Here is a 26,633-nt window from a genome sequence, read left to right as displayed (position 1 = left end):
AGCGCTGAGCTCACAACGCTACTTGTCACGTGACAGAGGGGAGCGGCGGCCCCGCCCTCCTGTCGAGGGTGAGCGGCGCGCAGGCGTGGTGGTGCTCCCGGAAGTCGGAAGTGGGGCGGGCGGAGCCGGGCAGTGTCGCGGGGCGCGCAGGGACGCTGCTGCCATGTCGGGCTTCGACACCAACCCGTTCGCCGACCCCATGGACGTGAACCCCTTCCAGGTGGGCGCGGGCCGGCCGGGCCGGCCGCTAGTGGCCCGTGCGCGAGGCGGTGCCGCAGCCTCCAGCCCCGCGGCCGAGACGTGGCTATGAGTGAGTGGCCGCCGGCCAATGGCGGCGCCGCTCCGGCCCGACCTGTCCAATCAGGGGCGAGGGAGGTGGGACGGAGGGGCAGTCGGAGCGCCCCGATCCTGTTTGCGGGGGCGCTGCTGCGGCCCCGCCGCCCCGCGGAGAGCGCGGGCTCTGCCTGGCTCCGGGAGCCTCTAGCCTGGGCCTGGAGCCGGTGCTGGGGGATGCGCTGAGGAGTCGCCCGGCTCTCCTATGCTGTGTGACTTCCGTCGGGCTTCTCTCCTTTGGGTGCGAGTGGTTTGGGAGCCCCCCCATGCGCCTGAGTAAAGCCGTGTAAGGGGAACCCCCACGCCACACAACAGCAATATGCCAGCAAGAGATGCCTTCCCGCCACACAGCTTCAGTCCTGAGCAGAGCCAGCCTAAGGAAGAGCTGGTGAAACTTGCCTACGATCGCACTGGAAGCTGAGCTGGAGTCCAGGGTGTGAACTGCAAGATCTTCCTTCCTCTTTTATGTCCTCGTGGCCTTGCTCTCCTTCAAGGATGATGGTGGTCACTCATGTGGCAAGGGTCCAAATCTTTTGAGCAGCTATTTCTATAGGTTGATGAGTTGGCTGTGCCACATGGTGCCTGTGACCGGTCAGGTACTCCTGCTTACAGTCACCTGCCAGCACATGGAAATATGGTTTGTGACTGCTGAAGTCCCAGTGTGGGCACCATGCAAGTTATTCTCCCCTCACTTTTACCATTTCTAGCCTGCAGTACATGCACCAGTGCAAAGTGGGTGGAGAATCGGGCCCCTAGTGAGCTTGTAAGTGAATAGGCGTTAGAGAATGGTGCAGTGCATCTTGTAACAGGGTCAAGGGTGTAAAACTAAAGCAAGCATAATCCCAGCTGTCTGTTTGATGTGGTCACCATAAATAGTGTCCTGTGACGGGCATAGTAAATGTGCATACCATGCTGCCAGTTCTAATAGTATGTTTCTGTCTGCATATCTCACATTGACAAGTGAGTGGGAATGTCTGGTATTAATGACCTGGATCATTTACTGCAACAAAGCATACAGGAGGCTATAGGAAGGGTCAGTGGCGCTCCCATACTATGTTATAGATAGGACCTGGTTTGAGTCATGGGCCCAGCTCGCTAATTGGGTGCTGCCATTTTTGTGATGCTTGCGGTGCAAGGGGAGAGAGGTGCTCTGCAGAAACCCAAGAAGCCAGAGCCCCACGGGACTGCAACACGAGCTTTTAAGCACAGGGGTCAAATGTGAAGCCCCTCCCTTTGGTTCCAGCACAGCGTGGGTAGGGGAGGAGCGTGGGAAGAAGTGGCGAAGCCTTGTTGGGAACTTCAGCCTGCTTGGGAGGAAGCAGTTGCAGAAGGCACTGCTTCCTCCCACTGGGTTATGATTCCCACTGTGGAATGAGGAGCCCCCACTGCGGGCACATGGAGAGGTGGTTTCAGCCATGCCTGAGAGAGTGGCCCTGCAGATGAATGCCTGCCCAATGCCCCTCTGCAATGCAGGAGCTGTGATGCCACAGCCCCTCGCTGCTGCTCCACTCACTCCTTCCATGGTGTGCTGCAGCTGCAACCTAGCCAGGGTCTCTGCACCCAGGGCACTGCCCAAGGGCAGATCTCTCCTCAGCCTGCTGTGGGACACCAGCTTCTCTCCTCCCCACTGCTCCAAGCACACCCAAATCACATTTTTCATAAAAAAAATCATTTAATTTAATGATTTTCATGAAAAATGCAAAATTGATTTAGACCAGGCCCTAGGTACAGAGGAATGCAGAGACTACTGGTTTGCTTCTCAGTCTATGTTTGTGTGTGCAGTGCTAAATGCTGTAGGGGAGCTCAGCCTATGGAATTAAATGGTGAGCCTAGCAGAAATTTGTTTTCCGGTAGCTCAAAGGAGGGGGTTTCTTTCTAAAGTAAACAGGAATCTACTTGCACTCCCTGGATTCCTCCTCTTCTGAACTCCTATCCATGTCTGCTGCCTTGAAAAATACATTTACTTACCTAGGGTGTTGGTAGGTTATTCCTGGAATAGCCCTTTAAGCTTGAATAAGCTGTCTGTAGGTGGGAAGATCAGCACTTAATACTTCACATTTCAGAAACACATTGGTGTTGGAAACTGCTGCTTGGTGTGTATCGTCTTACCTTGTGGTGATTTTTTTTTTATGATATTGCAGTCTGTTAAGGTAGCAATCATTCCAATCTTAATATCAACACATTGTGATCCTCATTATAAAACATTGACAAGAAAAATATCACTTGAGTATCAAGTGAAGTGCCTGAAATGCAAAACAGAAATGCTGCCTGAGATGTTTGAGAACTAAAAGCTCATTAGTTTAGATTTTTGTCACCTTTCTTTGGCACCTCTAGGTCCCTGTGCAGACATAATTTTTGTCAAGCTACAAAGTTGGTTGCATGACAAAAAAAAAAAAAAAAAAAAGAGCTATGGGGAGCCACACTGTCACACATTCCGTGGCTGGAGTGTGACAGAAGGCATGCTATCCAGACAGAAGGCGATAGAGAGATGATGCTCCATAGCTCTCTGCACCCAAGGAAGTCACCCTAAAAGCTCATGTAAAGGCTTGTGAGCCCTTTAAAGGTCTAGCGCTGCCTGCAGCTTAGGCTCTTGGAAAACTGCAGTCTGGTATTCTGGGATCTTGGGTTGCAGGTGAGCTCCTTAAAGGTCCTGGTGCTCCTATAGCTCAACATCCTGGAGCACATGGCATTGGTGCTCTGAGATCCCTGGCTGCATGCTTTGTAGCATTCCCAGCATGCCTGCAGTCTTGGATCTTGGACCCTCACTCCCAGATCCTGGGCTATAGGTTCCAGGAGCTTTAAGGAGCCTGTCTGCAGCATGGGATCCCAGAAGTGCCCCTGGGAGAGGGGTCAAGGTCCAGGGGAAAGGCCCTCCTTCCACACTGGTTCTCTGCAAGGGCTTAGAGGCATTCCTCTTGCACAAGACCAGGGTCATCTTGACTCTCTGATCCCTGACTAGTGACAGTAGCTAGGGCTGCGAGCAGAGCCCTGATTGGCCAGCAGGTGAGCAAGTAGAGAGTATACCGTCTTCCTGCAGGCAGCTGCAAGCTGTGTTTGACAGCCCGGGTGGAGGGTGAAGAGAGGGAGCAGTATACCCTGGGATGCCTGAAGACCCAAGAAAGCACTGTTACCTGATGTGTAACATGCCACATATTTGAATTATAGCTCATGCATATCAGACTTTAAAGATGTTCTACATTTAACAGGTAACATCTTTGGAGCTCATTCACCATTTTTGAGGCTCTTTTGACATTTTACTTGGGTGATAAATTGCTTGAACATATGTCATGTTGTAATTAATTGCACGATTAATGTGTTAGTCATGTGATAAATATAACATCTGCCAGGGGCCCTAGTAGTTTACAAATATCTCTCGTAATTTGCTACTTAAGTATGCAAATAGTCTGTTAGTTTGTGCATACTAATGCTGCCACTGGATCTCGCCAACCAGGGCTGCGCTTGCATGTTACTCATTGTTCAAACAAAAAGATTAAATGTACCAAGTAACTCTAGTATGATGATCTTCTGTGGGCCCTTTTTTTTAATGATCCTTGAAAAACAGGTCAGAATAGGAAATGAAAGGTGCGTGTATGTGTGTTGGATGTTTGTCCCGAACAGAAAAATGCTGAATAAATTCTAACATTCCTTCTCTCGCTGCCAACAAAGATATCTTCACTTGTCTGGTTTTTCCAATGGGATTTTTATTCATTCATTGTAAGGCTCCTGTCAGGGAGGGTGGGAAGAGTAACTATTTTACTTGGTTAGTGTAATTTGAAGCCCATATGTACTCCAATCAATAGGCTCAGGGTGTGGCTAGAGGGCATTGGAGATCCTGTTTGCTTGTCCATTGGCAGCCAAGCCTTAAGATTGAGTTGTCTGATAAGAGAATGAGCTTTTCTCAATTTTAAGTCCGTGCCATGTGACAGTAGCAAAGAATTAAGTCACTGGCTTCCAATGCTGGACAAAAAGCTTTACTGGCTTAAGGAAAATAGTTTCGCACTTGAGTTGGTTTGAATCTTCTGCCTGCAGCCTTCCCCAGCTCTCATCAACATAACTTCTTTTTCCAGATCTGATGAAACAGCATAAATAGCCTCACAGTCACAGATAGGGTTATCTAATATCATTTCTTTGCATTCTGCACTTAATACTTCACATTTCTGCGGACATTCTGTTTGGGGGTTTTCTTTGACTTTCTTGTTCCTTGAGCATGCAACTTTCACTTGGTATTATGTTTTTGCTTTGTCCTTGCTTTAATTTAAATTAAAATCCTGTTGCCACCTGCAGTCTGAGATGGTTAGAAGATCTACATAATTAACTTTGAATTAAAAGAAAAAAGTTAATATTTGGTCTCTGTAGACATCATGCAACTGAAATCTAGGTCTGGTCCTGCAGAACAGCACCCGTCTAGTCTGGCAGTCTGATGTAATGAGCCCAATTTTTTAGCACTCTGAATCCACAAGCTGACACAACGATTAAAAAAAATTAAATCGGTTATATGGTTGCTGCCATTGCCTAGTAGCAGCTTCAGACATTTGGTACCACATTTTGTGAAGTTTTGCTTCAGAAGACCTAGGAATTGTCAGGACTGAGGGTCGGTCTAAGGCTATGACCAGTAGCCCGGACCGTCAGGTGGGGTTTTTCCACGACGGAGTAGAGTTAGGCACGGAAGCGTGTTGGTTTTACAAAGAAAGCTTTACTTACACTGCCGATGGTCACAGTGCAGGGAGGAAACTTGCTTGAGTTGCAGTTGCGCACAAACAAACACAAGTGAGATCTCTTCCGAACCGCACCGAACCGAGATGAGTCGTCGATGTACGACTCCACGAGCGCTTTACATGGGGGATACGTCAAATTTCCACTATGACGGGGAGTGGCTAAGAGCTGATCAGGCCTCTATGTCCTCCTCCAAGACACATGCGGAGTTTGCTAGGCTCCACAGCGCGCTCAGAGTTCCCCATGAGATGGTTGTGGAGTCCTCCAACTTGGGCGGAAACTGCTCTAACCTTTTGTACGGCTAGCGAGCCAATTGCTAGCTGCCACGTAGGAATAACTTAGAATTGACCAATAGTGGGGCACTAATTTGCATACGTGTGGCGGGAACTCTTGCACCGGGGATTTCTCTCTGCAGCTGAGAAATCCACTGTGCAAAGAAAGCTCCATGTGGCAGGAAAATTCCAATGTGCTGAGGCACTAAAAATCATTGGGTTATGACAGGAATATGCTTTTTTGTTGTTGTTGTTTTGGTCATCCCAAAGAAGTAAGTTTTAGGCACAAGGATCAGAGCTGTTTGTTTTCTCTGTGAGTTCCAGCATTGTGCTTTTACAAATCCTGAAACAGCTAGAGATGCCCTTGAAAAGACATTTTATTCGCAGTATTGATTAAGCTCACCATGAAACATAATACCCACACACAAGTGCTTGTTTTGATCTCCATAAAAATGCGTCTGTTTCTGTTTTTTGCAGTATATTCTAAATAGTTGGAAGCCAAACAGTTTTTGCTAATTCCCTTCAGTGCCCCAGCAACTTAGCATACATGGCAGATACTTCTAAAATATCTTATATTTCAAGCTTGAAGTTCCTATCATTGTTTGGGAAGTAAGGATTTTTTTATATCTTTTATTGGAGAAACTGCATAGGTGGGAGAGATTTTAGACAAACTTGCAGGCACAAAGGATCCTTCTTCTGGTCTGGTCCAATGAACAGTACCATCCAAAAAAAAATACTTGCCTCATATTTCCTGGATTGTCATTAGTACAGCATCATTCCAACATGACCATATCATTGTTAGGGGCACAAACAGTAAGACTTGAACATTTCAGTTAGGTTTCAAAATCAATTAAGATCCAGAATAGCAAGCCAAAGATTGGGACTGCCCTCACTGCGCAGTGGAAGGTAGGGAAGATTTGCACCTATAGACTAACCGAAGTGTATGCGTGTGGTCATATATTTGTGCATTGTATTGCACAGTATCAACACGAGCAGGTTTTTGTCTATACTGGACCTTCACGCTATTTGTTCTGTCTGTATTTAACTGCCAGACAGTTCTGACTTGAGCTCTTCTGCCTTAGTCTCAGAACCTAATGTATTGTATTACCTTCATAATACTATTGCATGTTGCAGTTTCCAACTCCATTATGTCAGAAAAAAAGTTGATCATTTTGCACAAATCTGGTACACCCAGTGCTCGCTTCTACCTTGGGGGGTCTTCAAAAGGAGGCTAGACAATCACCTTGCCAGGGTAATTTGACCCCAGCATTCTTTCCTACCCATGGCAGGGGATTGGACTTGATGATCTGCTCAGGTCTTTTCCGACCCTATCAACTATGAAACTATGATACATTTCTAGCCACAAACCCTCCAATAAACTTAGCTTTCTGTTTGCTTGTAAGATATGCTGCCTTTGAAAGCAAACACAAGTGAGGCTTTTAATTTCTCTTCATTGCATATAAATCTTTTTTAATCTGTCAATATGTTTTTGATTGAAGAGCAAGTCCATTTTAGGCTTGCAGACTGCAAAGTAGTCAAAGTTTGATTACCTAAAGTTGTGCTTAGTGAGGCATATCAGAGCCATAGATGTGCAGATCTCCTCATGATGTTTTTCCATGCAAGTCTGCTAGGTTTTCTTACTTCAGTTAGTTTATTTGGTGGATCTCAACCATGCCTTCTGTCTGACCATACTAACACGGCTAACACTGTGCTTTAACAGGGACACATTCTTGCACTTCAAGAAGAGAAACTCTATTCAAACTCTTATGTTTTTTGCCAATTGAAAAAATCTTATGTAAAACCCATGAGTAGCTTTTCAAAAATTCTGGCAAATTCAAGTTTCAGAAATGTAGACGTTCTTTTCTGCTAGGTGATTTGGCTTTTACAAGCCTGTGTCTTCAGTGTTGTGAGTCCCTACGGAATAGCTTCCCTCCAGTCACCAGCAACCTGTGTCCCAGACACTTTTCCATTAATTTCGAATTGTCCAGCTCTTCATGTCCATACTTACGAAACAGGTTTCTGAAATAGCATGCAAGTCAAAGTTTAGCAGCAAATTAAGCTGCCTGGGTCCAGTAGCATCAGCTAAGGTGCAGTTTGGGGGGAAAACAGTGGAATTACATTAAAGAGGTCATCCTTCCCCTTAAATGCTACACAGCTCCTAATATACCCAGATACAAAGCAGTCATCTCAAAGCCACCCTCCCTTCTGACTGGCAGGTTAGTGCTGTTGCAGCTGATGTTAACACTCTGTGTCCCTTTTCACATTGAAAGGGCAGGAAAAACTAACCTGTTGCTGTTTCTTGCAGAGGTGAGAGAGGAAGGCTGTAGGAAGAAAAAACACTGCAAAATTTCTTTCTTTCTGCATATGGAAATTGTCCAGAACGTTGTTAGTTTCAGTTCATTACCGGGATAATCCACAAAAGGGGGTAGAACTGATTGCCCACATATTTGGTGAGATGGTGCTTCAGGGGTTAATGCTGGGGGATGTTTTTGTTTTGTTTTTTGCAGTCTTTTCCCTTTTAATGCGTTAGGCTCCTTCTCCACCCTCTTTAATGCTCTAGGATTTCATAGTCATATCCCCTGAAGATGGCATGGCATCCAGCTTGCCAGAATAAGCTGTTGTTTGTACTGCTATAGCATATGCCTGATTCAGCCTTTGGATGACATCATTGATGAAGAACCTGGACTTCTTTGGTGGTAAAGGATTCCCAGTGCAAACTGGAAGTGCACAAGTTGGCACAGGGTCCTCTTTCTTTTGTGCCTAGTAAATGCACTTCTCATATCTAGCATCTAGGAACCTGTACCTTTTTGAAATTCTTCATCCTGGAGTGATTCATAAGCTTGTGCAACGTGTTAGGCAGGGTGTGTCTGATCTCCGGGGGATATCTGAAGTTATTCATTAAACAGTTTTATATGTAGGTGATCAGAAAGCTGTAATCATAAATCAGGGATAGAGCTGTGGTATGTCTGAGACAAACCAGTTGACTTTTCTGGGCTTTATAATCCTGCTATTACGATGTTTGGCAAACTAGAAACTTGAGCAGCCTTCACACACCTAAATTCCTCACCATCTCCTCCCTGGCCTAGCCTTGGCAATTACTTTTTGACCCATTAATCACAAAAAAATAATGGATGAGCAGAGGCATTTTTTTGTTGTTGTTGGAAATGAGAGAGCACCTTCTTTCAGGAGAGCTTCAGATGTAAAATCACATGGAAATTCAGGCATGGACATAAAGCGAACGTATAAAGAAACAGCACATCATCCTACCAGTGACTGAGAAAAGATAGACACCAGGCACCAACTGGGCTTACATGTTCCTTGAGACCCCTTCCATTCCTATGATTCTAATTTGAGGCTATCAGAGGGAGAGCTGTTAACAAAATACAGCTCTACATTGTATAACATTCAGACAAATGGCGTAACATAACCAGTAAAATTAACATCTTTCTTTCTCCCTCGTGTGTTATTAAGGTTATGTGGAGGAACAGCCATTTTGATGAATAAAGAAACTGACATTCCAGCAGAAACCAGGGTTTTTAAACCTGCAAGCACAATAGAGTGATCAGTTAACTTGAAAACTCAGCCTTGCCTTCTTAGTCTTTTGTTTTATACCTCGTATAAGCCTGGTTGGCTGTGGTTCTAGTCTGGCCATGTGGAGGCACAACTTGCTTTCAGTTGGCCCAGCTTGCATCTCTCAGTTAGTGTGATGTTTTGCCTGAAAATCTTTTCAGCCACTCTCTGCAGCACTCAATCAAGGCTCAGTCATAGTAACTGTTGTCTAGTTGGTGAAATTCAGAGTTGAGAAGGAACTTGGGTTCTGTTCCTTTGTGGTTTTGGATGAATTAATCCCTCCATGTGCTAGTTTCATTCTCTGTAAACTGGGGAAAATGTGTTCTAGATGAAAAAAACCGGGTATGCATTCAGTGGTATTACAGGGAATGCTAAGCAGTCATTGGTTGTGTTAAGCTTAGCAAATAAAAGACAAAAAATCCTCCCAATGATCATGTCAATGAAAAGATCTCTCTGCAGAGTTTTTGCACTGCCTAATCTAGATGACTCAATTCCTGAAAAAGTGGGATACTCACAGGCAAGGATCTGGAATGCCTGCTGGAAAGAAAATCAGACAGGTAGCTACATAGCTGATTGGAGTTTTTGTGTACAGAGAAGAATACTTCAGCTTTTTTCCCTGTCCCAATGGCTGCAAGACCAAGGGTGGCTGGGCACTGAGGTATTTTTGACAAGGCACTGCACTGAATTAAATAAACACTGCTCCACTATCAGGGATGCTAATTCTTGAGATTCGTGTGAGTGCATGTGGGCTGGATTCTTGCCTCTTCAGACTTCAGAGCAGATGAAATCCAGTCTTAAGGACAATTGTTCATCAAGCAAGGGGTTGCAGCACTTATAAGTGGAGTTGCAACTGCAAGCCCTACAAAAGTGTGATTCTGGCACTTGAGATCACTTGTACAAAAAGGTTGGGAACTGCTGCCCTAGGACATTGTTGGTTCATAATAAGTACTAGTTACTGCAGTTTGCATATGGGGCAGACAAAGACTTTGGGCTGAGGAAGAAATTATTCAAGGCAGTGTAGACTGTGGTAAGGCGCACACATTTACTGATCTGTGTGCTGAGATCATACAGAAAAAATATTCTCTAAGAATTTGTCTTGAACCCGAACCCTTCTTCCATTTTCTCTTTCAGGATCCCTCAGTGACACAGCTGACAAATGCCAACCAAGGTGGCCTGGATGAATTCAATCCCTTCTCTGAGAACTCCCGGCTGGTATGTGTGTCAAGCAGTCATGCTAGATAGTTATATACCACAATTGTGTCTCTTGATAGATGGAGCTAAAAAATGAATGATACGTTCACAGATCTGTCCCCAATGGACAGTGGCCTATCACACCTGTAATAGGCTTTTCACAAGAGACTCTGAGACTGGATCTCCTTGAGTAGTGATCTCACTGTAGGAGTTCTGCACTCAGCATAAACAGCTTCTTGTGAGAAGTTGCTGCCAGCCTCAGCAGGACCTTGCAGCCAAAGCATAGGAATCCCAAAGTGTGAAGTATAAGAGACTTGATGCCAAGACATATGTGTCTGGTCAGCTTCTATTTTGGGAGTAGGAATGCTGCTGAGAGATCAGTACTTGCTGGGTAGTTAGGACTACTGACCAGCTCCAGTAGGACCTCCGTCTTGCATTCCTAGCTGTTGTGATAGACATCGTGGGATGAGGGGAACAAAAAAGAAAACAGTCACGGTTTAAACAAGTGACCTGAGCCCAAGTTTATCTGTCCTATGACGGTGCTTAATGCTTAAAAAATGTTGTTCTCTGTATTTCCATACATAGGTCCATGGTAGTGAGAAACTGAAAGATTTCAAAAACACACAGATACTTAAAGGCAAGATGGTTTCTCATGTTCCTGAAAGTGCAGGCCTAGCCTGCAATGGGAACAGTCCTCACTGGAGGCATTTTTGGTGTCTGGTCATTGCAAAAACCGGTAGTGCCCTGGGTTGGTTGAAGCAGTGCATGTAATGCTCTTCTGTCTTTCATCCAGACAAGTACAGCCCAGACAGTTCCAGCCACACAGCCCTCCAGCATTTCGCAGCCCGCTGTCTTGCAGCCATCTGTAGAACCCACTCCACAGGTACTGTACCCCAACCACCACCACATGATTGAGTGTGTAGTGAGCTTGGACCCTGACCTTTTCATAGCAGAGCCTTTCAGGAAAACAAATGAATCTTAGCATATCGTACAAGACATTGGCAAAATTTAGATCTCTAAGGATCGGAAGTTGGGGCAGGATTTATTTGAGCGGGGTGCGGGAGCCTGCAGCTGATGAGTTTTGCTCTCATCTGTATTTATTGGATTGCCCGTGGGATTGCTACTTAAGAACATTAATTTAGAGAAGGGGGAAATGTAGAAACCTCTGCTATCACAACTATGCTCTATCCCATCCTGACTGGCTCTTTTGCACAATGCTGCCCACAGCTTATCCCATTGATGTGGGTAACTTAGCACACCTGTTCCATTGCAGAAACTACGTTTGGTGGGTGTAAACACAATGTAGTTATATGTTGCAGCTGCTGCTTAGACAGGCCAGCAAGTACCTGACTCCCAAGTTCACGTCAGCAAATGAGCATTCAGAGAGACAGAGACTGCTAGGAGAAGGCTTCAGTTCTCAGAATAGCCACCAGGTAAAAGAGATCTGCAGCAAGGTAGGGAGGTACAGAAAAGAGAGGTTTAAACTCCAGAGCCCCATTCTTGATTACCTTTTGTTGTAAGGGCTTCTTCATTACACTTAACCCCTTCCCTCTTAGCTATTAGTTCACTTACATGCCATGCAGTCTGGGGCTCCTGATCACTAAACTAAATTATTGCTGAATTGGGAAGGATCTAAAGTGGGTAAGGGAGGCTCTTAAAGGAATGATTTTGAGGATGGGAAAAGGATCACGTCTTGGCTTTTCTTTTATGTAATCTTGATGCTGATGAAAATTTCCAGCAGCTCTATAGTGCTCTAACCATGGCATGAATACCAGAAGGGCAAGCATTCCCCAGCTTTCTGGGAGTAAGACCATCTACACAGCTCATTCAGCCCTTGACCTCTCAGAATGTGCCCAACTGGGGAAGGAGGGTTGTAGTAGGCACACTTGTCAACCAGGGACTGAATGGAGACTAGCAACACATTTCTAAAGGCACCGCATACGTGTCAGCTGAAAAAGATTTGAGTACCCCTGTTCTGCTCTGTTAAACCCAAAGCCAATAGGCTTATAGAGGGCCTGTCTACACGTACATTTAATGTAACTACAGCACATTAAGTTTAGTACCTGTAATAACAGGTACTAAATGTGTGGTAATTGGCACTACTGTGCAGTAGTGCTGGTGCACATCTTTTAAATGATGCTAATGCACAGTAGACTAATTCTGTTGTGCATTAGCACAGTTTTTGCTAATTTGCGATAGAATTGGTCTACTGCACTTTTAGTGTCTTGTGTAGATGCATCCAGAGATGGTTGAAGAAAACAGAGTAAGTAAATTTAATCTAGTTCAAGGAGATAGTGATGCAGGGAAGAGAGTATTAGTCTAGAAGAGCCTGCAAGGCACTGACATGCAAGCCATGGGCTGTGGCAGTGTCTCTCCCTAGTTAATTTGAGGGCAACAAAAAGGAAAAGGTGGGTGAACTAGTTCAAAACACTTAAGTAATAAATCTAACGAGAAAGTAGAACAACCTGCCAGGTAGGATGTGACGTCACCCTGGAGGAAGGGCTTGGGGATGAACAGGTAGCTGCTGGGAGTTTTACTGAAAGCTTTTGCTATCATCCCGGAGGTGGGGACCTGTAGGGTATCTCAGGTACCCATGAATGCTTTGCTTCTAGTGTCCTCTGCCTTTGTTGAAATACTGATTAGTGTTTTTGAATACCTAGTCTTCATTTCCACTTGGAAGGAATCCTGTCACTGCCACCAAATGTCTGCTGATTTGATTTTCGTGATTGATTGATTCACTCTCCATGTAGGCCGTTGCCTCAGCAGCACAAGCTGAACTCCTCCAGCAGCAGGCTGAGCTGGAGAGGAAAGCAGCAGAGCTGGACAGGAAGGAGCGGGAGTTGCAGAGTAATACAGCAGCTTTTAACCGTGAGTGGTGTTTCATCCAATTTTGAAGTATCCATTTACACTCCATCTTTTTTTTTAACATGGCTTTGCTGGAGCACCTCCATTGTTGACATTCTGTACAGCATTAGACATGAGTTATATTGTGTTTGTTTTGAGTCTGTTGGAGAAACTTCTGTCACAGCTGATGGGGGGGGGCATATTCTACCATATTAGTTGATTTCTGTGCTATGAGGAGAGGACAATGAAAGTACCTGCCATGGATCTGTTACAGCCCTTGTTAAATCGGCATCTTTCATTATGCCAACTTGTTTAATGGAGTAATGACACCCATTTCAGTCCTACCACTAGACCATGTTGACCCTCTCCCCTGTTTTTGTCCTACATGTACTGACTTCTTTATGCACTTGCCTGGACGAAGCTATTTGAAATAGGCTTGGCAATTTCATCTAATGCCTGACGCTTTCCATCACAAGACCCTCTGTTCAGTTTCTTAGATGTTTGCCAAATGAACTGTTGGGCCTGACATTTTCCATCCTGATGGTGTGCCTCAGGCTGAGTCTTTTAGGAAGTCAGAACCAGCTGACTTATTTCAACTGAAATGGAGAAGAGTGGGGGAAAATGCGTTGTTTTGCCCAAGTACAATGGAATTTGTATAGATGTCCTGTTCAACTGTCTTGGCTTCATGATTTGGGGCAGCAACTTGAAATTTCATATGAAAGATTCTCACTGGTGCCAGCAGGTTACTTTTTGCCTTCCCCATACAGAAACTTGTTAAAATGTGGCTGATTCATGAGCCCCTGAAAAATGTCAGCACATACTAAGACTTGTTAGCTGGGCAGCTAAATTCTCTGAAGATTTCATCTGTATCAAGCATGATGCACCCAGAGGAGGAACCCAGTAGACAGTGAAGGGCAGATAGAGGATGGCAGGCTGAGAACAGAGGGGCAAATGGGGTTGGAGACCTCTCCTCCAGAACCTAGAATTGAGCCCTGGAGTCCCAAGTCGGCACTTCTGCTGCCGGCATATAATTGTGAAACCTGTTGGCTGAGCATACCTTGCCACCATCTAGTGACTATTTCATACAGAGCAGGGGTCAACAACATGTGGCCCACAGGCCAGATCTGGCCTGAACATGGATTGGATCTGGCCTGAAAGGGTCTGATCTGGTCCACATTTTACTAAGGGCATGCTGATTCCCCAGCCATTTGATGTGGTTTGCAGCTACTACAGCCAGCTTCTGCAGGCCACGTGGAGGGGTGCTCTTCTCTGCTGCTGCCTTTGCTCACTATCACTGGAGCAGCTGGAGGGGAATGGTGGCGCCCATGGTAGCTGCTGGGTTGCAAGCTAGGGTCTGTGTTGGCAAAAGGGTGCTGAATCCTGATATAGGAAGTCTGAGTCTACTGCTGTTACTTTGTTAGCTCAAATGTTAGAGATGTACCCTGCAGATCTGAACATTGATGGCGACTTACCTTGGAGGTCTAAGGTTGCAAAGTCAAACACTCAAATGAAGCCATGAAAAGGCAAAAGGCTTCTATGCCACGTCAGCTGTCTTCATGTATGCATTATGATGATCTTTAATTATCCAATCACATACTACTCTTTCAGCATGACATCTGCCTCATTTAGTGCATAACTGTTCTCATTTATTGCCTTTATTCAATGCATGGCATCCAAGTCCTGAATTAAATGTAGAATTATTTCTTTTTGGGAGTCTCTGCAGTGTCCTTGGTTTAGTATCCAAGTGCTTCACAAACATTAATTTATTTTCATACATCCCCTTGGGAGGGGACAAGGATGAGGTGATGGTCTCCTCATCTTACAGTTGAGAAACTTTGTCCAATTTTGGGTGCCCTTCCTGATCTACAGCACCTGCTTTCTGGAGAATGTAACATTATAGCACACGTTTACTGCATTTATTTACATACCATACCCACCTTTTCTCCAGAAATCAGCCCTCCAAAATCAGAGCATGTATCATAAGAAGGAAAGCTGATTTTCTTCTCTGGAATAGAAGCATGGAGAGGCTGTGATGTAATGGCCACCAAAATGACTGCTGTTTCTCTCTGGGCTAGGAAACAGTAGGGGCAGAGTCCAGTGATAACCCTCTCACAGCTGCTACTGAGTTGACCATAGTATTTGGCTAGCAGTCAAAAGCTGTTGCCAATTTGGCAGCGGCTGAGGAAGGATTAATGCTGTAGCTTTCTGAAATGTTGTTGAGCTGGCTGCATGCAAGCGAACTACTGCTCCAGTCATCTCTTGGTCACGAGTCTAGAAAAATCTTTTTGTCTACCTTCTTCCTTCCAAAAACAAGGTGCATGCCTTATTTGGGGGTGTATGGTATGCGAGACAATATGGTACATTCAAAACATGTCTCCAGGTGGCTTCATATCTAGGTGGGAGCAAACAGCACTTCTCCAAATCTGGCTCTAGTTGCCTCAGGTTATACAGCCTGACAATGAGAAACCCACAATTAACTGCCAACTGTGAGAAGTTCGAGACTTGACTAGCATTATCTAGACCAGAGGGGACCAACCTTTTTGGCAGGCGTGTCACAAATTAGCCCTACACTCTCCCTGAGTGCTGCTCCAATCCCTTTCCACTGCCTGCTCTGCTGTCTGCTTCTTGCCTTTGCTGCTGCTCTGCTGCCTTGCCCCTCCTCTGTCTCCTGCATCACGCATGCACGCACGCACGCACGCACGCACGCACGCACAGAGTCCATGCCACTTGTAGCACACTGGCTGCTCCTGATCTAGAAACTCCATGGCAGATGCTGGAATAAAATTTATTTTTCCAGCATGACATTCAGCTGCTTTATCCCTGGGACCATGCTTTCTTTTTCTGTGCACTCCTACCTCTTTAATTGTACACCAGTCTTTCACCAGTGAGACACAGCTGCTCCAAGCAGCAGTCCAGTTCCATTCTTAACATTTATATTTGCAGAGTACTGTCCATCCCATGCTCTAAAAGGAACAGTCATCCCATAGAAAAATCATATGTGATGATGTTGAGGACTGGTGTTATATATAGGCACCAGGCACCCTTGATTCTGGCATTTCCTAACTTGATTTCTTAACTTGCAACATAAAATAAGCAGCATGACTTATGTCTGTCACATGTGCCTCATGATTTTTCTTATCATGACCCTTCCCAGAATGAGAAGCATGCATGCAGTGGAGTAGGTTTTTGATTGGGTTTTTTTCTATGCTTGCTGCTGTGACTTAAAGAAGGCAGATCAAAGAAGTGTGTACTCCGTCTTGAGTGGAAGGTGGCTGAGATTTGTGGTGGACCTTAATCCCCACTGAAGCAGTTCCGGGACTCAGACAGGCCCCAGGAAGCTGTTTCTGATACATTTTAGCTCTCCAATCTGCAGCATCTAAAAGAACCTGTTCCTAGTAGTGTCAGTCTGTCCAGGGTCCCTTTAAGGTAGAGACTGTTCAAACTTAGTTACTTGCCAGAGTCTGGATTTTACAGTATCCTGCAGTTTCCATCCCAGTCTGTATTGATTATTAATCTGCCTGCTTACAAGTGATGATACTTTTAGTGAGTCTCTCAACAACAGGCACCTTCTTAAAGGAATCTCTCCTTGTCCATTTTTCACAGCAAGACAAAACAATTGGCCACCTTTACCCAGGAGGTGTCCAATCAAGCCATGTTTCTATCAGGATTTCCCTGTAGACATCCCAGCAGATTACCAGCGAACATGCAAGATGCTGTATTACTTGTGGATGCGTAAGTAGCAGTCTATGACTGGGAGAGTTGGGGGAAATGATGTTGAGCTAGAGGGAGAAATTGTTGAGGCTTCTAAGAAGTTACTTAATCAAATGCTGACTTTTCTATAGTAGCTCCCTAGATTGATCTCTGATGTAGATGCCATGTCTAGCTATGAACTCTGCTTCTCTGTCTTTTAAAGTCTCATTTAAAAGACTGTCCAATGGAAGATCCTAAGTGTGCTGGAGGAAATGCTAGGTGAAATTCTGTAGCATGCATTATGCAGAAGATTAGATTAGATGACTATAAATAGCCCATCTTCAATATAAAACTTGAGAATCTGAAGAAGTGGTAAATATTTAACACTTAATATAATTCAAGCAATACTTCTCTAGTAGTATTTATTGTTGTAAGTGCCTGAGTTGGCTGGGCTTCAGCCTGTCATAGTTTGGCTTTGTTCTTGGTTTGCTGCATGTAGTACTTATTAAACTTAAAGAAACAACAGTTAGCAGAACTAGAGAGTCTTTAATTATTGTCAGCCAGCAGATTAGACTGGCTTGCAGAGGGGAAGTGCACAAAGGTTTGTATGTCCAAAGTGTGGTAGAATAGTTATGTTTTTACACCTTTGTTACGTGTTGAATAATTCTCGATACCAATCATGTTTTAATGATTATGTAAGAAAACCAATTTCTAGTTCTTACGCAGATAACAATGCAGGTGTACCCCTTTTTACCCCTTTTGCTTATCTATTTATCAGTTATTCTTTGATTGTAAACCTCCCTTCAAATCTCATCATCTTCCAAGTGTGATTTGCCAGGGCATTGAAACTTCCTGCTTGTTATATTTTTGGCAGCCCACCTGAGCCTATTACTATCTTATTGTCGTGTTTATCATCTTTCAGGAATAGAGGAAATGTGGTTAGAAGTGGAAACTTCATTAAACTAAAGGAGAGGTGGGGATGGGGCCTTCCAGAACCAATTATGTAGTGCAAAAAAAAAGGTGAAGATTTGAGATGAAAGCATTAAGCAGCAGGATCACATGCAGCTCTTCAACCAAGACTCATCTTCTTGCAAATGGTTCTTGGTAGGGAAGGGAAATTCAGAAATTGTGACTTAGGTGCTTCCCACTTGCTACCAAGCATATTATTTGTGTTGTTCCTTGAGGAGGGGGTGGTGTTTTGTTTGTGATGCCTTTGTGAGTTTTCCAAGAACTTGCTAATCTCGTTTCTTCTCTTTCTCCCATCCTAAACAGTTCACTCAGTTACTCTGCTTCTAAACCTGCTCGCTTGCTTGGCATGGTTCACAGTCGAGGTAGACTCTAGAGGAGTAGACTTCGGTCTCTCGATCTTGTGGTTTATTTTGTTCACCCCCTGTGCCTTTCTTTGTTGGTATCGGCCAATCTACAAGGCTTTCAGGCAAGTACCATTTTCCAGTTTACTGGGGGATTATATCCTATACTGGGAAGAATTGCATTTTATCTGTTCATAGTATCTTTGCCTTTGTCTTACATTAGACCAGGCATGGGCAGTTATTTGGGCTGGAGGGCCATTTAACAAGCTTTGGTGAGCTGTTGCCGGCTGCACATGCACGCATGCTCCCCACGCTGCTCCTCCCATCCAAAGTCAGCACCTGCCAGCTACATCTGCAGCTAGAGGGGCGGGGGAAGGAGCCTGGCCACAGGCCTCTGCACTGCCCCACCATCAGTGCGCACATCCACCCTCACCCTGAGGCTCCCAGGAGCCCTGATGGCAGGGCAGGGAAGGACAATGCAGAGGCCCGCGGCCAGGCTCCATCCACGACAGGCAGGGGCTGGCCGAGCTGCACTCTGACCCTGGTGGCTGCTGGGTGGAGGCAGTCCTGCCCGTGCAGCACTGCATGGCAGCTGAAGCTGCAAGGCCCGAGCGTAGCTTGCCCAGGGCCTGCCAAGTGGGCAGGGCTACTTCTACCCAGAATCCTCCTTGGCGCCTGGGGAAATTCAGTCCAGCCCCACAGGCCCTGGGTGAGCCATGCTCCGTCCCTGGCCTCTGCTGGTGGGTAGTGCCCAGGGCCTGTGGGGCTGGACTTCATCTCCCAAATGTTATGGGGAGACACTGGGCAGAAGCAGTTCTGCCCACTCGTGTGGCAGACCCTGGGCAAGCTGGGCTCAGGCCCCCACCTAAGCTGGTGGCTGTTGCAGGTGGCAGGTCCGGCTCCTGCCTCTGCTGACACTGTGTGTCTAGTGTTGGGTGGGCGGGCAGGATTACTTCTGCCCACCGCCCCCCACAGCATCAGCAGAGGCTGGAGCCAGAGCTGCCACCCATATCACCTGCCAGCAGAGTTGGGGACCTGAGTGCAGCTTGCCCAGGGCCTGCTGCATAATGCTATCACCTGTGCCACCTACCTGTGGGCTGAATAAAATTGGGTGGTGGGCCATATTTTGCCCGCCCCTGTGTTAGACCAGTATGTTTCCTCCAAAAAGGCTGTTCGGAGTATGTGGTGGAGGTTGGGAGAGAGTGATGTCTTGTGTTCATAGTGAGGAGCTCAGACTAGGTGGTAGAAATGATTCCCTCTGGTCTTAAAATCTATGAGCCTGTCAAAACAGACATTGAGATAGCTGAAAGGTACTCTGTAATGGGTAATGAAAAACTTAAAAGACCCACCCACAAATTTATCTCCCAAATATGTTTTCCAGCGGTTATGAAGTCTCCATGTTCTGCATGTCAGGGAGAAATAAATTTACAGCTGCTATCCAATACTAGTCATTCAGATGGTCCTGCTTGCTATATTTTAAGAGAACATTTGCAAGCAATATCTTACAAAGCCTACAGATTGTGTTTACAAGTGTTAAAGAAGTACAGTCTCACATTCAGAGTGATACCATGTGCATACTACAGCTCTTGTGTTGTAAATCCTCTTGCTGATGCGGTAATCCCTACCCCTTGAGCAGCCTTCAGCTGGAAGGATGGTTCAGTGTAAATCTCTGATTACATACTGTGCTTTTGTAACTTATGTGGTGCATTTGTCTCAGTGGTCCCTGAATTTCACTCAGTGTTCTCTCTTCTGCAGGTCTGACAGCTCTTTCAGCTTCTTTGTGTTCTTCTTCATCTTTTTCTGCCAAATAGCAATCTACATCATCCAGGCAGTTGGCATTCCTGGCTGGGGAGACAGGTAAGCATGGCTTGCTGCATGGGCACCACCACCCTAAATCAGTATCTTCTTTTCACAGGACAGCAGTTGTGGAAGGGAATTTCAGTCTTGTGCTGTTTTTCTCAAAGCTGTCTTCCATTTCTTTCCTTTGACATGGCTTCTGCAGATCATGGCTGGGATTCCTTTCTTCTCCTCACTTCCTGTTCTAATCACAGGAACTGCACGCATCTCCCTCTCCTAACATCACCTTGTATGAATCATATTTATTACTCTTTAAAACAGAACAGGAAATGCAAATCTGATTTAAGAAAGTCAAACACTTCTTCCTGTTCAATCCCTTCTCTGTTTCCTTTGGCAGAACATGATGAATTTAGCTGTTGGACTTCAATACCTCTTTTCCAATGGCACAAGAGACCATTGGAAAATGCTCTCCAAATGACCTTGTGTTTTAGTTAGATATCCTGGTAATCTTACTGTTAGCAATTTACCAGGATTAGGGCTACAGAAAACTTTAGGGCTTAATGTAAGCCACTGGTGGGTCTCGTGGATCTTTTTATCTAGCTTTGCTTCAACTTTGCTTCTTCATTTCCCTTTCCGCTTTCTTCCCATTTCCCACAGATCTGTTCCTGGCCTTGTGAAGCTGGCATGAACATTTTCTGGCTTGGATTCTGTCTACCTGTTTCCTCTTCCCTATCCTGTGATAAATTGACTCTTAAATGCAAAGTACAATTTTGTAAGAATGCTTTGTCCATAAAGGTGGTTCAAGATGTGACTGTCCCAAGTAGCATGATTAACTCATAACAGCTAGGGTGTATCATGGAGGCAATAATAACTGCATGGTGGAAATACGAGGTGTACGCAGTTAACATTAGACTCTGTCTAGCAGGATTTTTATGAAAATGGAAATCAGGACCAACTGCACCTTGACCCTCTAGTTCCATAATGTCCCTTATGTTGAGGAAGTTCTAGTACCTTTTTGTAACTGACCTAATGATTCTTCTTGCACACCAGTCCGTAGAGTTGTTTTCCACTCGTATCCATCTTTTTGAAGGTCTCCATTTGGCAAGTGTTTTCTTGCTCTGTGCATTCCTCATTGGGTTAGTGTTTAGTACACCCTGAGAAAGGAAATGAGTTGGAGAATGGGAAGAGCACCTTAAATACCTTTTTGCAAAGCATCTAGTGCAGTGGTTCTCAGCTGGGGTGCTGCCACTGTGGGGTGAAATTGCCCCTCATGCCTTGGTTTTCAGGAAGCATGTGGAGCATGACCAATCAGAAAGCTGTAGCAGAGAGGCATGCTGTTTCTCATTTCTGGGTACAAGCCAAACCTTGAAGAGGTAGACCAGAGGCAGAGTGCCTGCCTGCATAACATAATGCAGTCTGCTGCAGCTTCTTCTCAACTGGGTTCCACATGCTTCCTGAACCAAGGCACGTAGGGCAATTTTACTCTGCAGCAGCAGCAGTCTGGAGATAAGATGCTGCTGCCACCAGGTAGAACTGCCCCACATGCCTTTATGTTCAGGAGCTACACTGGGAATAGAAGCAGCATAAATACCATGCCTGCCTGCTGAATGTAATGTAGGCTGTATGCCTTTCTGCTGTAGCCGTTTCTCAGTTTGGCCCCAGCACATCTCCTGAAAACAGGCATGTGGGGCTATTTCATCTGCCTGCATGCCTCTGTTTCAGGAGATGCTGTGCGGGGTCAGACCAGGAAGGGCTGTGGCAAGAGCATGCGTTTCTGCTACAGCCACTTCTCAGTCTAGCTCTGCAGGAGGTGCGCATGATATGGATCCGTTTGGCCGCAGTAGCAGTGGGATGGATATAATATATAATTATAAAGAGTGAATCAATTAATAACTGAGTAATCATTAACATGACAATTATGCTTACATTATAATATATTAATTTTTTTAAATGGGGTGTTGTGACATTTAGAAAAGTTGTGGCTGGGTGCCTTGAGTCTAAAGAGGTGGAGAAGTACTGAACTTGTGCTTTCAGAAACTTCCTGCGTGAAGGCAGAAAGACATTATTTCTGTGGTCTGACATTCCTATAGCATGTCCTCTTCATGGTCACTTGATTTTGTTGTTAAATGATCCAAGTAACAAAGTGCTTCTCTCGGAGTTTTGTCTTTTCTCTTGTCCATGTATGAATTTGGTCTTCTCCCTCCACTCATTATGTGTTTTCCCTCTTACAGTGGTTGGATTGCAGCTCTGTCTGAGTTAAAAGGAAACCTGGCTGTGTCTATAATCATGATGGTGGTAGCTGCATTTTTCACACTGTGTGCTATTCTCTCACTCTTCCTCCTAAAGCAGGTAAGTGATTTGACAAGAAAGGGTTCCAGTTAGATCATGAATACCAGGAACAATTTATACTAACAATAGCAAAGAGTTTCCCAGTGTTAAAATGTGTTATCTTCTGGTGGTACTATTAGCAACTTGGTTTCAAAGGCAGAATGAAAGCAGCAAATCTGTGTTTATCAAAAGCTGTATTGTGCTTGTTCTTCCTGTACTTGTATCGAGTCCATCACTATAAGAAAACTTATAGTCATGTGAATAAGAAACCGAGGGCCACATGAGAAGACCAGGTTGCCATTTATGAGGCAATACTGAGCATTAATAGGGGTAGTGGCTCATGATTAGTATTTAATTGCTAGAAAAACTGGGGAGCAGGCAGGACAGTTAAGATAACTGAAAGTAGAGAAGACTTCAGAAAAGTTCTATAGGACACAGACATGCTAGGTGTATGAGCAGCATGATAGAATAAGTGGAGAACAATGAAAGTTGCCTGGAAAACTTGAACTGTTACATTATTATGTTCTAAAAGACCTGTAACTAAGCAAGGAGCTTTAGTGTCATTGTGGGCAAGCTGGTGAAGATCTTTGCTTACTGTGTAGTGGCAGTATTATGATGCATAAAGAATAGGAAAGAAAAGAATGCCATGACAGTATGACACTGTCTTCATATGAATAAGGTAGGTTGTTTGTCCTTGCCAGCACTAGGGTATTTAGTTCTGGTCATCTGATCTTACAGCTAGCAGGAACAGGTTATGGAAAAGGTAGCAGGTATGGGGGTGAATGTGTCAGTTTGACTAGGGTGTGTGTGTTGGGGGCAAACTGCAACTACTTGGCATAGAGAAGGGGATATGAAGAACAAGTGGGCTAGAGAAGGGAAGCAGGAGTGCTACTTCTCATAGTACAAACCCAAGGGCATAGTCAGTAAAACTAGAAGGCATTGGAAATGGTACATAGTGACACGTTTCCCCACAGCATAATTGGCCCTTTTTTTATCTTAAGATCTCAGTGAGACTAAGACCTATGTAGAATTTCAAGCAGGGACTAGACATTAGGGCTGTGCAAAGCTTCGGCCCCTGATTCGATTCTGTGGCCAAATCTCAGAATTGAATCAGGAGACCCTTTAATCTCTTCAAATTGATTCGGAAAGATTCAACAATTCAGACATAGACACAGCTTTAAATGTTTTTTCTACATGCCTCAAGGTACCAGGTAGGTCGTGAATGCTGCAATGCTGGGGCGGATGGAGCATCCCACAGGAGCAGGGGGTTCCCCAGCGCTCTTGGCAACAGACCCGGAAGTGACCCAGTAACTGGTGCTTCCTGAGTTGAGGGGGGCACCCAGGGTCCCCCCACAGCTGATCACCAAGCCGGTGGGGTAGGGGTGCCCCCCGCATGCTTGGCAGTGGACCCAGAAGTGGACCGGAAGTACTTCTGGACCACTTCTGGGTTGACCACCAAGTGTGCCGGGGGGGGCCCCCTGCACTTCTGTGGGACACGCCACCTGCCCCAGCATTGCAGTGTTCACAAGCCATGTTCGTACCTCGAGGTACGTAGAAAAAACATTTAAAGCTATGTCTATGGCTGAATTGCTGATTCTCCAAATCAGCATTGAATTTTCAGATTTGGATTCAGCTGAATTGAATCACTGCCCTGAATTTGGGCTGAATCCAAATCAAATATGGCCTGTTTCGCACACCCCTACTAGATATGTTTATGGATCATGAGAACATTACTTATTCACTGAACTAAATTTTCTCCATTTATAATGAACAAGAGTTCTCCTCGCCTTCATCCTTCTGGACCTCAGGCCAGATGTGATTCTTTAGTCAGTCTTTCTTAGCTGTTGACTTTCCTTCCACCTGCAAGTGAAGCTCACTAGCTTTGAAACTAAAGTGGGGGGTATTTCGAGCTTGCTATATGCTGTCTAGTCAGCTGTCTAAGTCCTAAGGTTCTATTCTGCTGGTGACAGGGGAAGAGTCCTTAAATTGACAGATATTTCTTTTCTCGGTCTCTCTCCTCCCTTAGGTGCACTCTCTCTATCGCCGGACGGGAGCCAGTTTCCAAAGGGCCCAGGAAGAGTTCTCCCAAGGCATCCTCACCAACAGGAACTTCCAGAATGCAGCTTCCGGGGTCGCGTCCTCAGCTGCGCAGAGTGCTTTCCGGGGGAACTAACCCTATGTAGGATTGCCTCTGCAACACCTCCCTCCCCTCTGTCTCTCTTGCCACAACCCTGATCTTCCTTTTAAGATGCACTTTCCATGGGTACCATGCTAACTCCGTGACGCCAGCTGCAGAGATGAGAAGAGGTCTCTTTAGCTTCAGCTGCCTTCATTTATGGCGACTAGTTCTTTCCTTGCTTTGGTGTAGGGGATAGGGAAATGGTCTCAAAATCAAATATATCGTTCCTTATCCAGGACATGTACAATGTTTCTTTAACATCCTCTCCTCCCCTTTTGCCTCTGTCAGAGGGGTTTGGAGAATCAGATCTCCAGACTTTGAGTTTACTTCCATTGGGCTTTGCTATGAAGGGTTTATTTTGTAACTTGCACCTAGTGTATGTTAATAATATAATGATGGGAGGAAGCTGCCTCTGCTACTTAGCCTTGACCTCTTCCTGCCAGGCTTCTGTGAGGTCTGGCTACAACAGTGCATAAATGGTGCTTTTGGGGAAGACGGCTCTTTGCTGGCATACCATGGTGCAGGACTTCTTCATGCTTCTATTTCTTCTCACCTCAAGGTGAGGATCCTACATCAGACTGTACTATGGAACTGTATTTATACCTGTAATCCCCCCAGGGAACAGATGGAGAGTTGATCAATTGAAGTGCAGCCTTCACCATAGCCTTAAATCTTGGGGTGATAGGGATATCCTCTACACCTGACCAGCTCCACTTCTATGTAGGAAATAGCAGTACTGAAGAGGTCAGAAGCTTTCTGGGGCTACCCTGCAGGATTGTGTGCCATGTGGGTATTAGTTTGGTGGAAGGGGAGAGAATGAGAATGTGGGAAGCAAACTGAGCCACCAGAACCATCTTAGGAAGCACAGAAGATGTATCCAACCTCCTAAACCCTAGTAAGTGGGGTCCTCAGTTTGGAACACTACACATTGCCTGCTGCTGGCCTTTCCTCCATCCTGTCCAGCTTGCTCTCTGTCTCTGCACTCTAGAGGGGGCAGCCCAGAGAATGAATGGACTTTCTCAAGGGTGAATTCATACTTTTTTTTTTTTATCAAAGGACATGTCTTGGTTGAACTGTGTTCCATTTCTAAAGCTATGTCTGTGTGAAGCCCTGTCTGCTGCTCATGTCTCTTGCTGGAAGCTCATTCCAGTGTCTGGGCTGCTAGATTCAAGTGTCTTCTGAGAATATGCTCCCCCTTCTGCTTCACTTGTAATCACGTCTGTTTTGATGTGGAACAAGTCTTAGATGGATTTTAATGGGAGCACACGTGTATTAGGTTACAGAGTTTTCTTTGAGCTCAAGCAAATGGATCCTGGGTTGCCTGCCTCAGAGCCCTCTCCATGCAGTGAACGGAGGGAATTTCCTGGTGCCCAAGAAAGGGTTTACAGTGGAGGAATTAGTTTTTCTTCAGTTTTGCCTTCTGTAATGAAAACACCTACCCTTTATCAACTGCTTCATCCCTTTCCCGTCCTGTCAGCTGTGGAGTTCTGAATCTTTAAGTATCAGTCTCTGCTGGCTCCTCTTTCCCTGTGATGGGAAATGTAATTTTTCTAGTAGCAAGCTGAAAATGGCTATGTGAGACTAAATGAGTGCTGTGCACTGAAGAACTCCAGAAATCTGGGCAAAGGAAGGTTAAAAGTCTCAAAAATAGTGTGATCACTTTCAAATTGCTTTATATTACTGTGAGTTTGCATTTCAGGAACTCTTCCCAAGGTCTGTATCAATGGGTAATTCTTCAGAGGCTACAGGAAGTCTTAAGGATGTGCTGGGTGCATCTGGAAGCCCCATGTCTTGGGTTTTATTGGAGGTAATTGTTAAATCGGTCTAGAAAGACAAATCCAGCCCCTTGCATCCTGAGATGTTTTGCTCCTTTCTGCCTCTACTGTAGGAGCACATGAAACTCAGTCCATTGAGAATCTTGACTTTCCTGGAGACTGCTCCTGTAGACATAAGGGGCTTGCTGTGAAATTGCAACTGTTGGTTAGGGTCATGTACATCCTTATCTACCTGGGCTAATTGAACAAAGCAGTGAACTTCACCAGATAAGTGCCTCGTCCACTTGGACTTTATGAGAAATGAAAGGAAAGGAGGGAAACTAGGAGCAAAATGATGCCTTCACCTTAGTAAGAGAGGGGGCTTGATTTCTGCTGTAGTTCCGATCACAGTCTTGTATAGAAATGATGATCTGGGTGATCATAAACATCCCCCTTGCCAGCAGGTCCAAGCCAGCGTACCTGGGGAGGCTTCCTCCAGCACCTTGTGCTTTGGAATATATAATGATGGAAAACTGAGATTTTTAAAGTTTCCCCTTTTCTGATGTATTTTTCCCCTTCTAATCTTCATGTAAAAATGTATATGTTAAGTCAAACTTTTGTGCTTAAATAAAAGTATAAAATTTTAAAAAAA

General features: G+C 45.2%; 1 protein-coding gene across 2 annotated transcripts; it reads left to right on the top strand.

Annotated features, from left to right (window-relative positions):
• Positions 1-71: 71 nt before the first annotated feature.
• Positions 72-26,633, top strand: SCAMP2 (secretory carrier membrane protein 2). Of its 2 annotated transcripts, XM_019477474.2 has the most exons (10): positions 72-220; positions 10,020-10,100; positions 10,873-10,962; positions 11,399-11,533; positions 12,830-12,947; positions 16,527-16,655; positions 17,886-18,048; positions 19,679-19,780; positions 21,952-22,069; positions 24,075-26,633. In XM_019477474.2, the coding sequence occupies exons 1-10, from the start codon at positions 164-166 to the stop codon at positions 24,219-24,221; spliced, it is 1,140 nt and encodes a 379-aa protein (XP_019333019.1). In that variant the 5' UTR covers positions 72-163; the 3' UTR covers positions 24,222-26,633. The 2 variants fall into 2 exon arrangements, with proteins under 2 accessions (XP_019333019.1, XP_006264049.1); XM_006263987.4 differs by lacking the exon at positions 11,399-11,533 and having other exon boundaries at positions 77-220.

The sequence above is a fragment of the Alligator mississippiensis genome, chromosome 11 (assembly GCF_030867095.1).
Source record: "Alligator mississippiensis isolate rAllMis1 chromosome 11, rAllMis1, whole genome shotgun sequence".
Taxonomy (NCBI): domain Eukaryota; kingdom Metazoa; phylum Chordata; order Crocodylia; family Alligatoridae; genus Alligator; species Alligator mississippiensis.
Note: the sequence above shows the minus strand (reverse complement) of the source record. Positions and strands in the feature narration are given on the sequence as shown.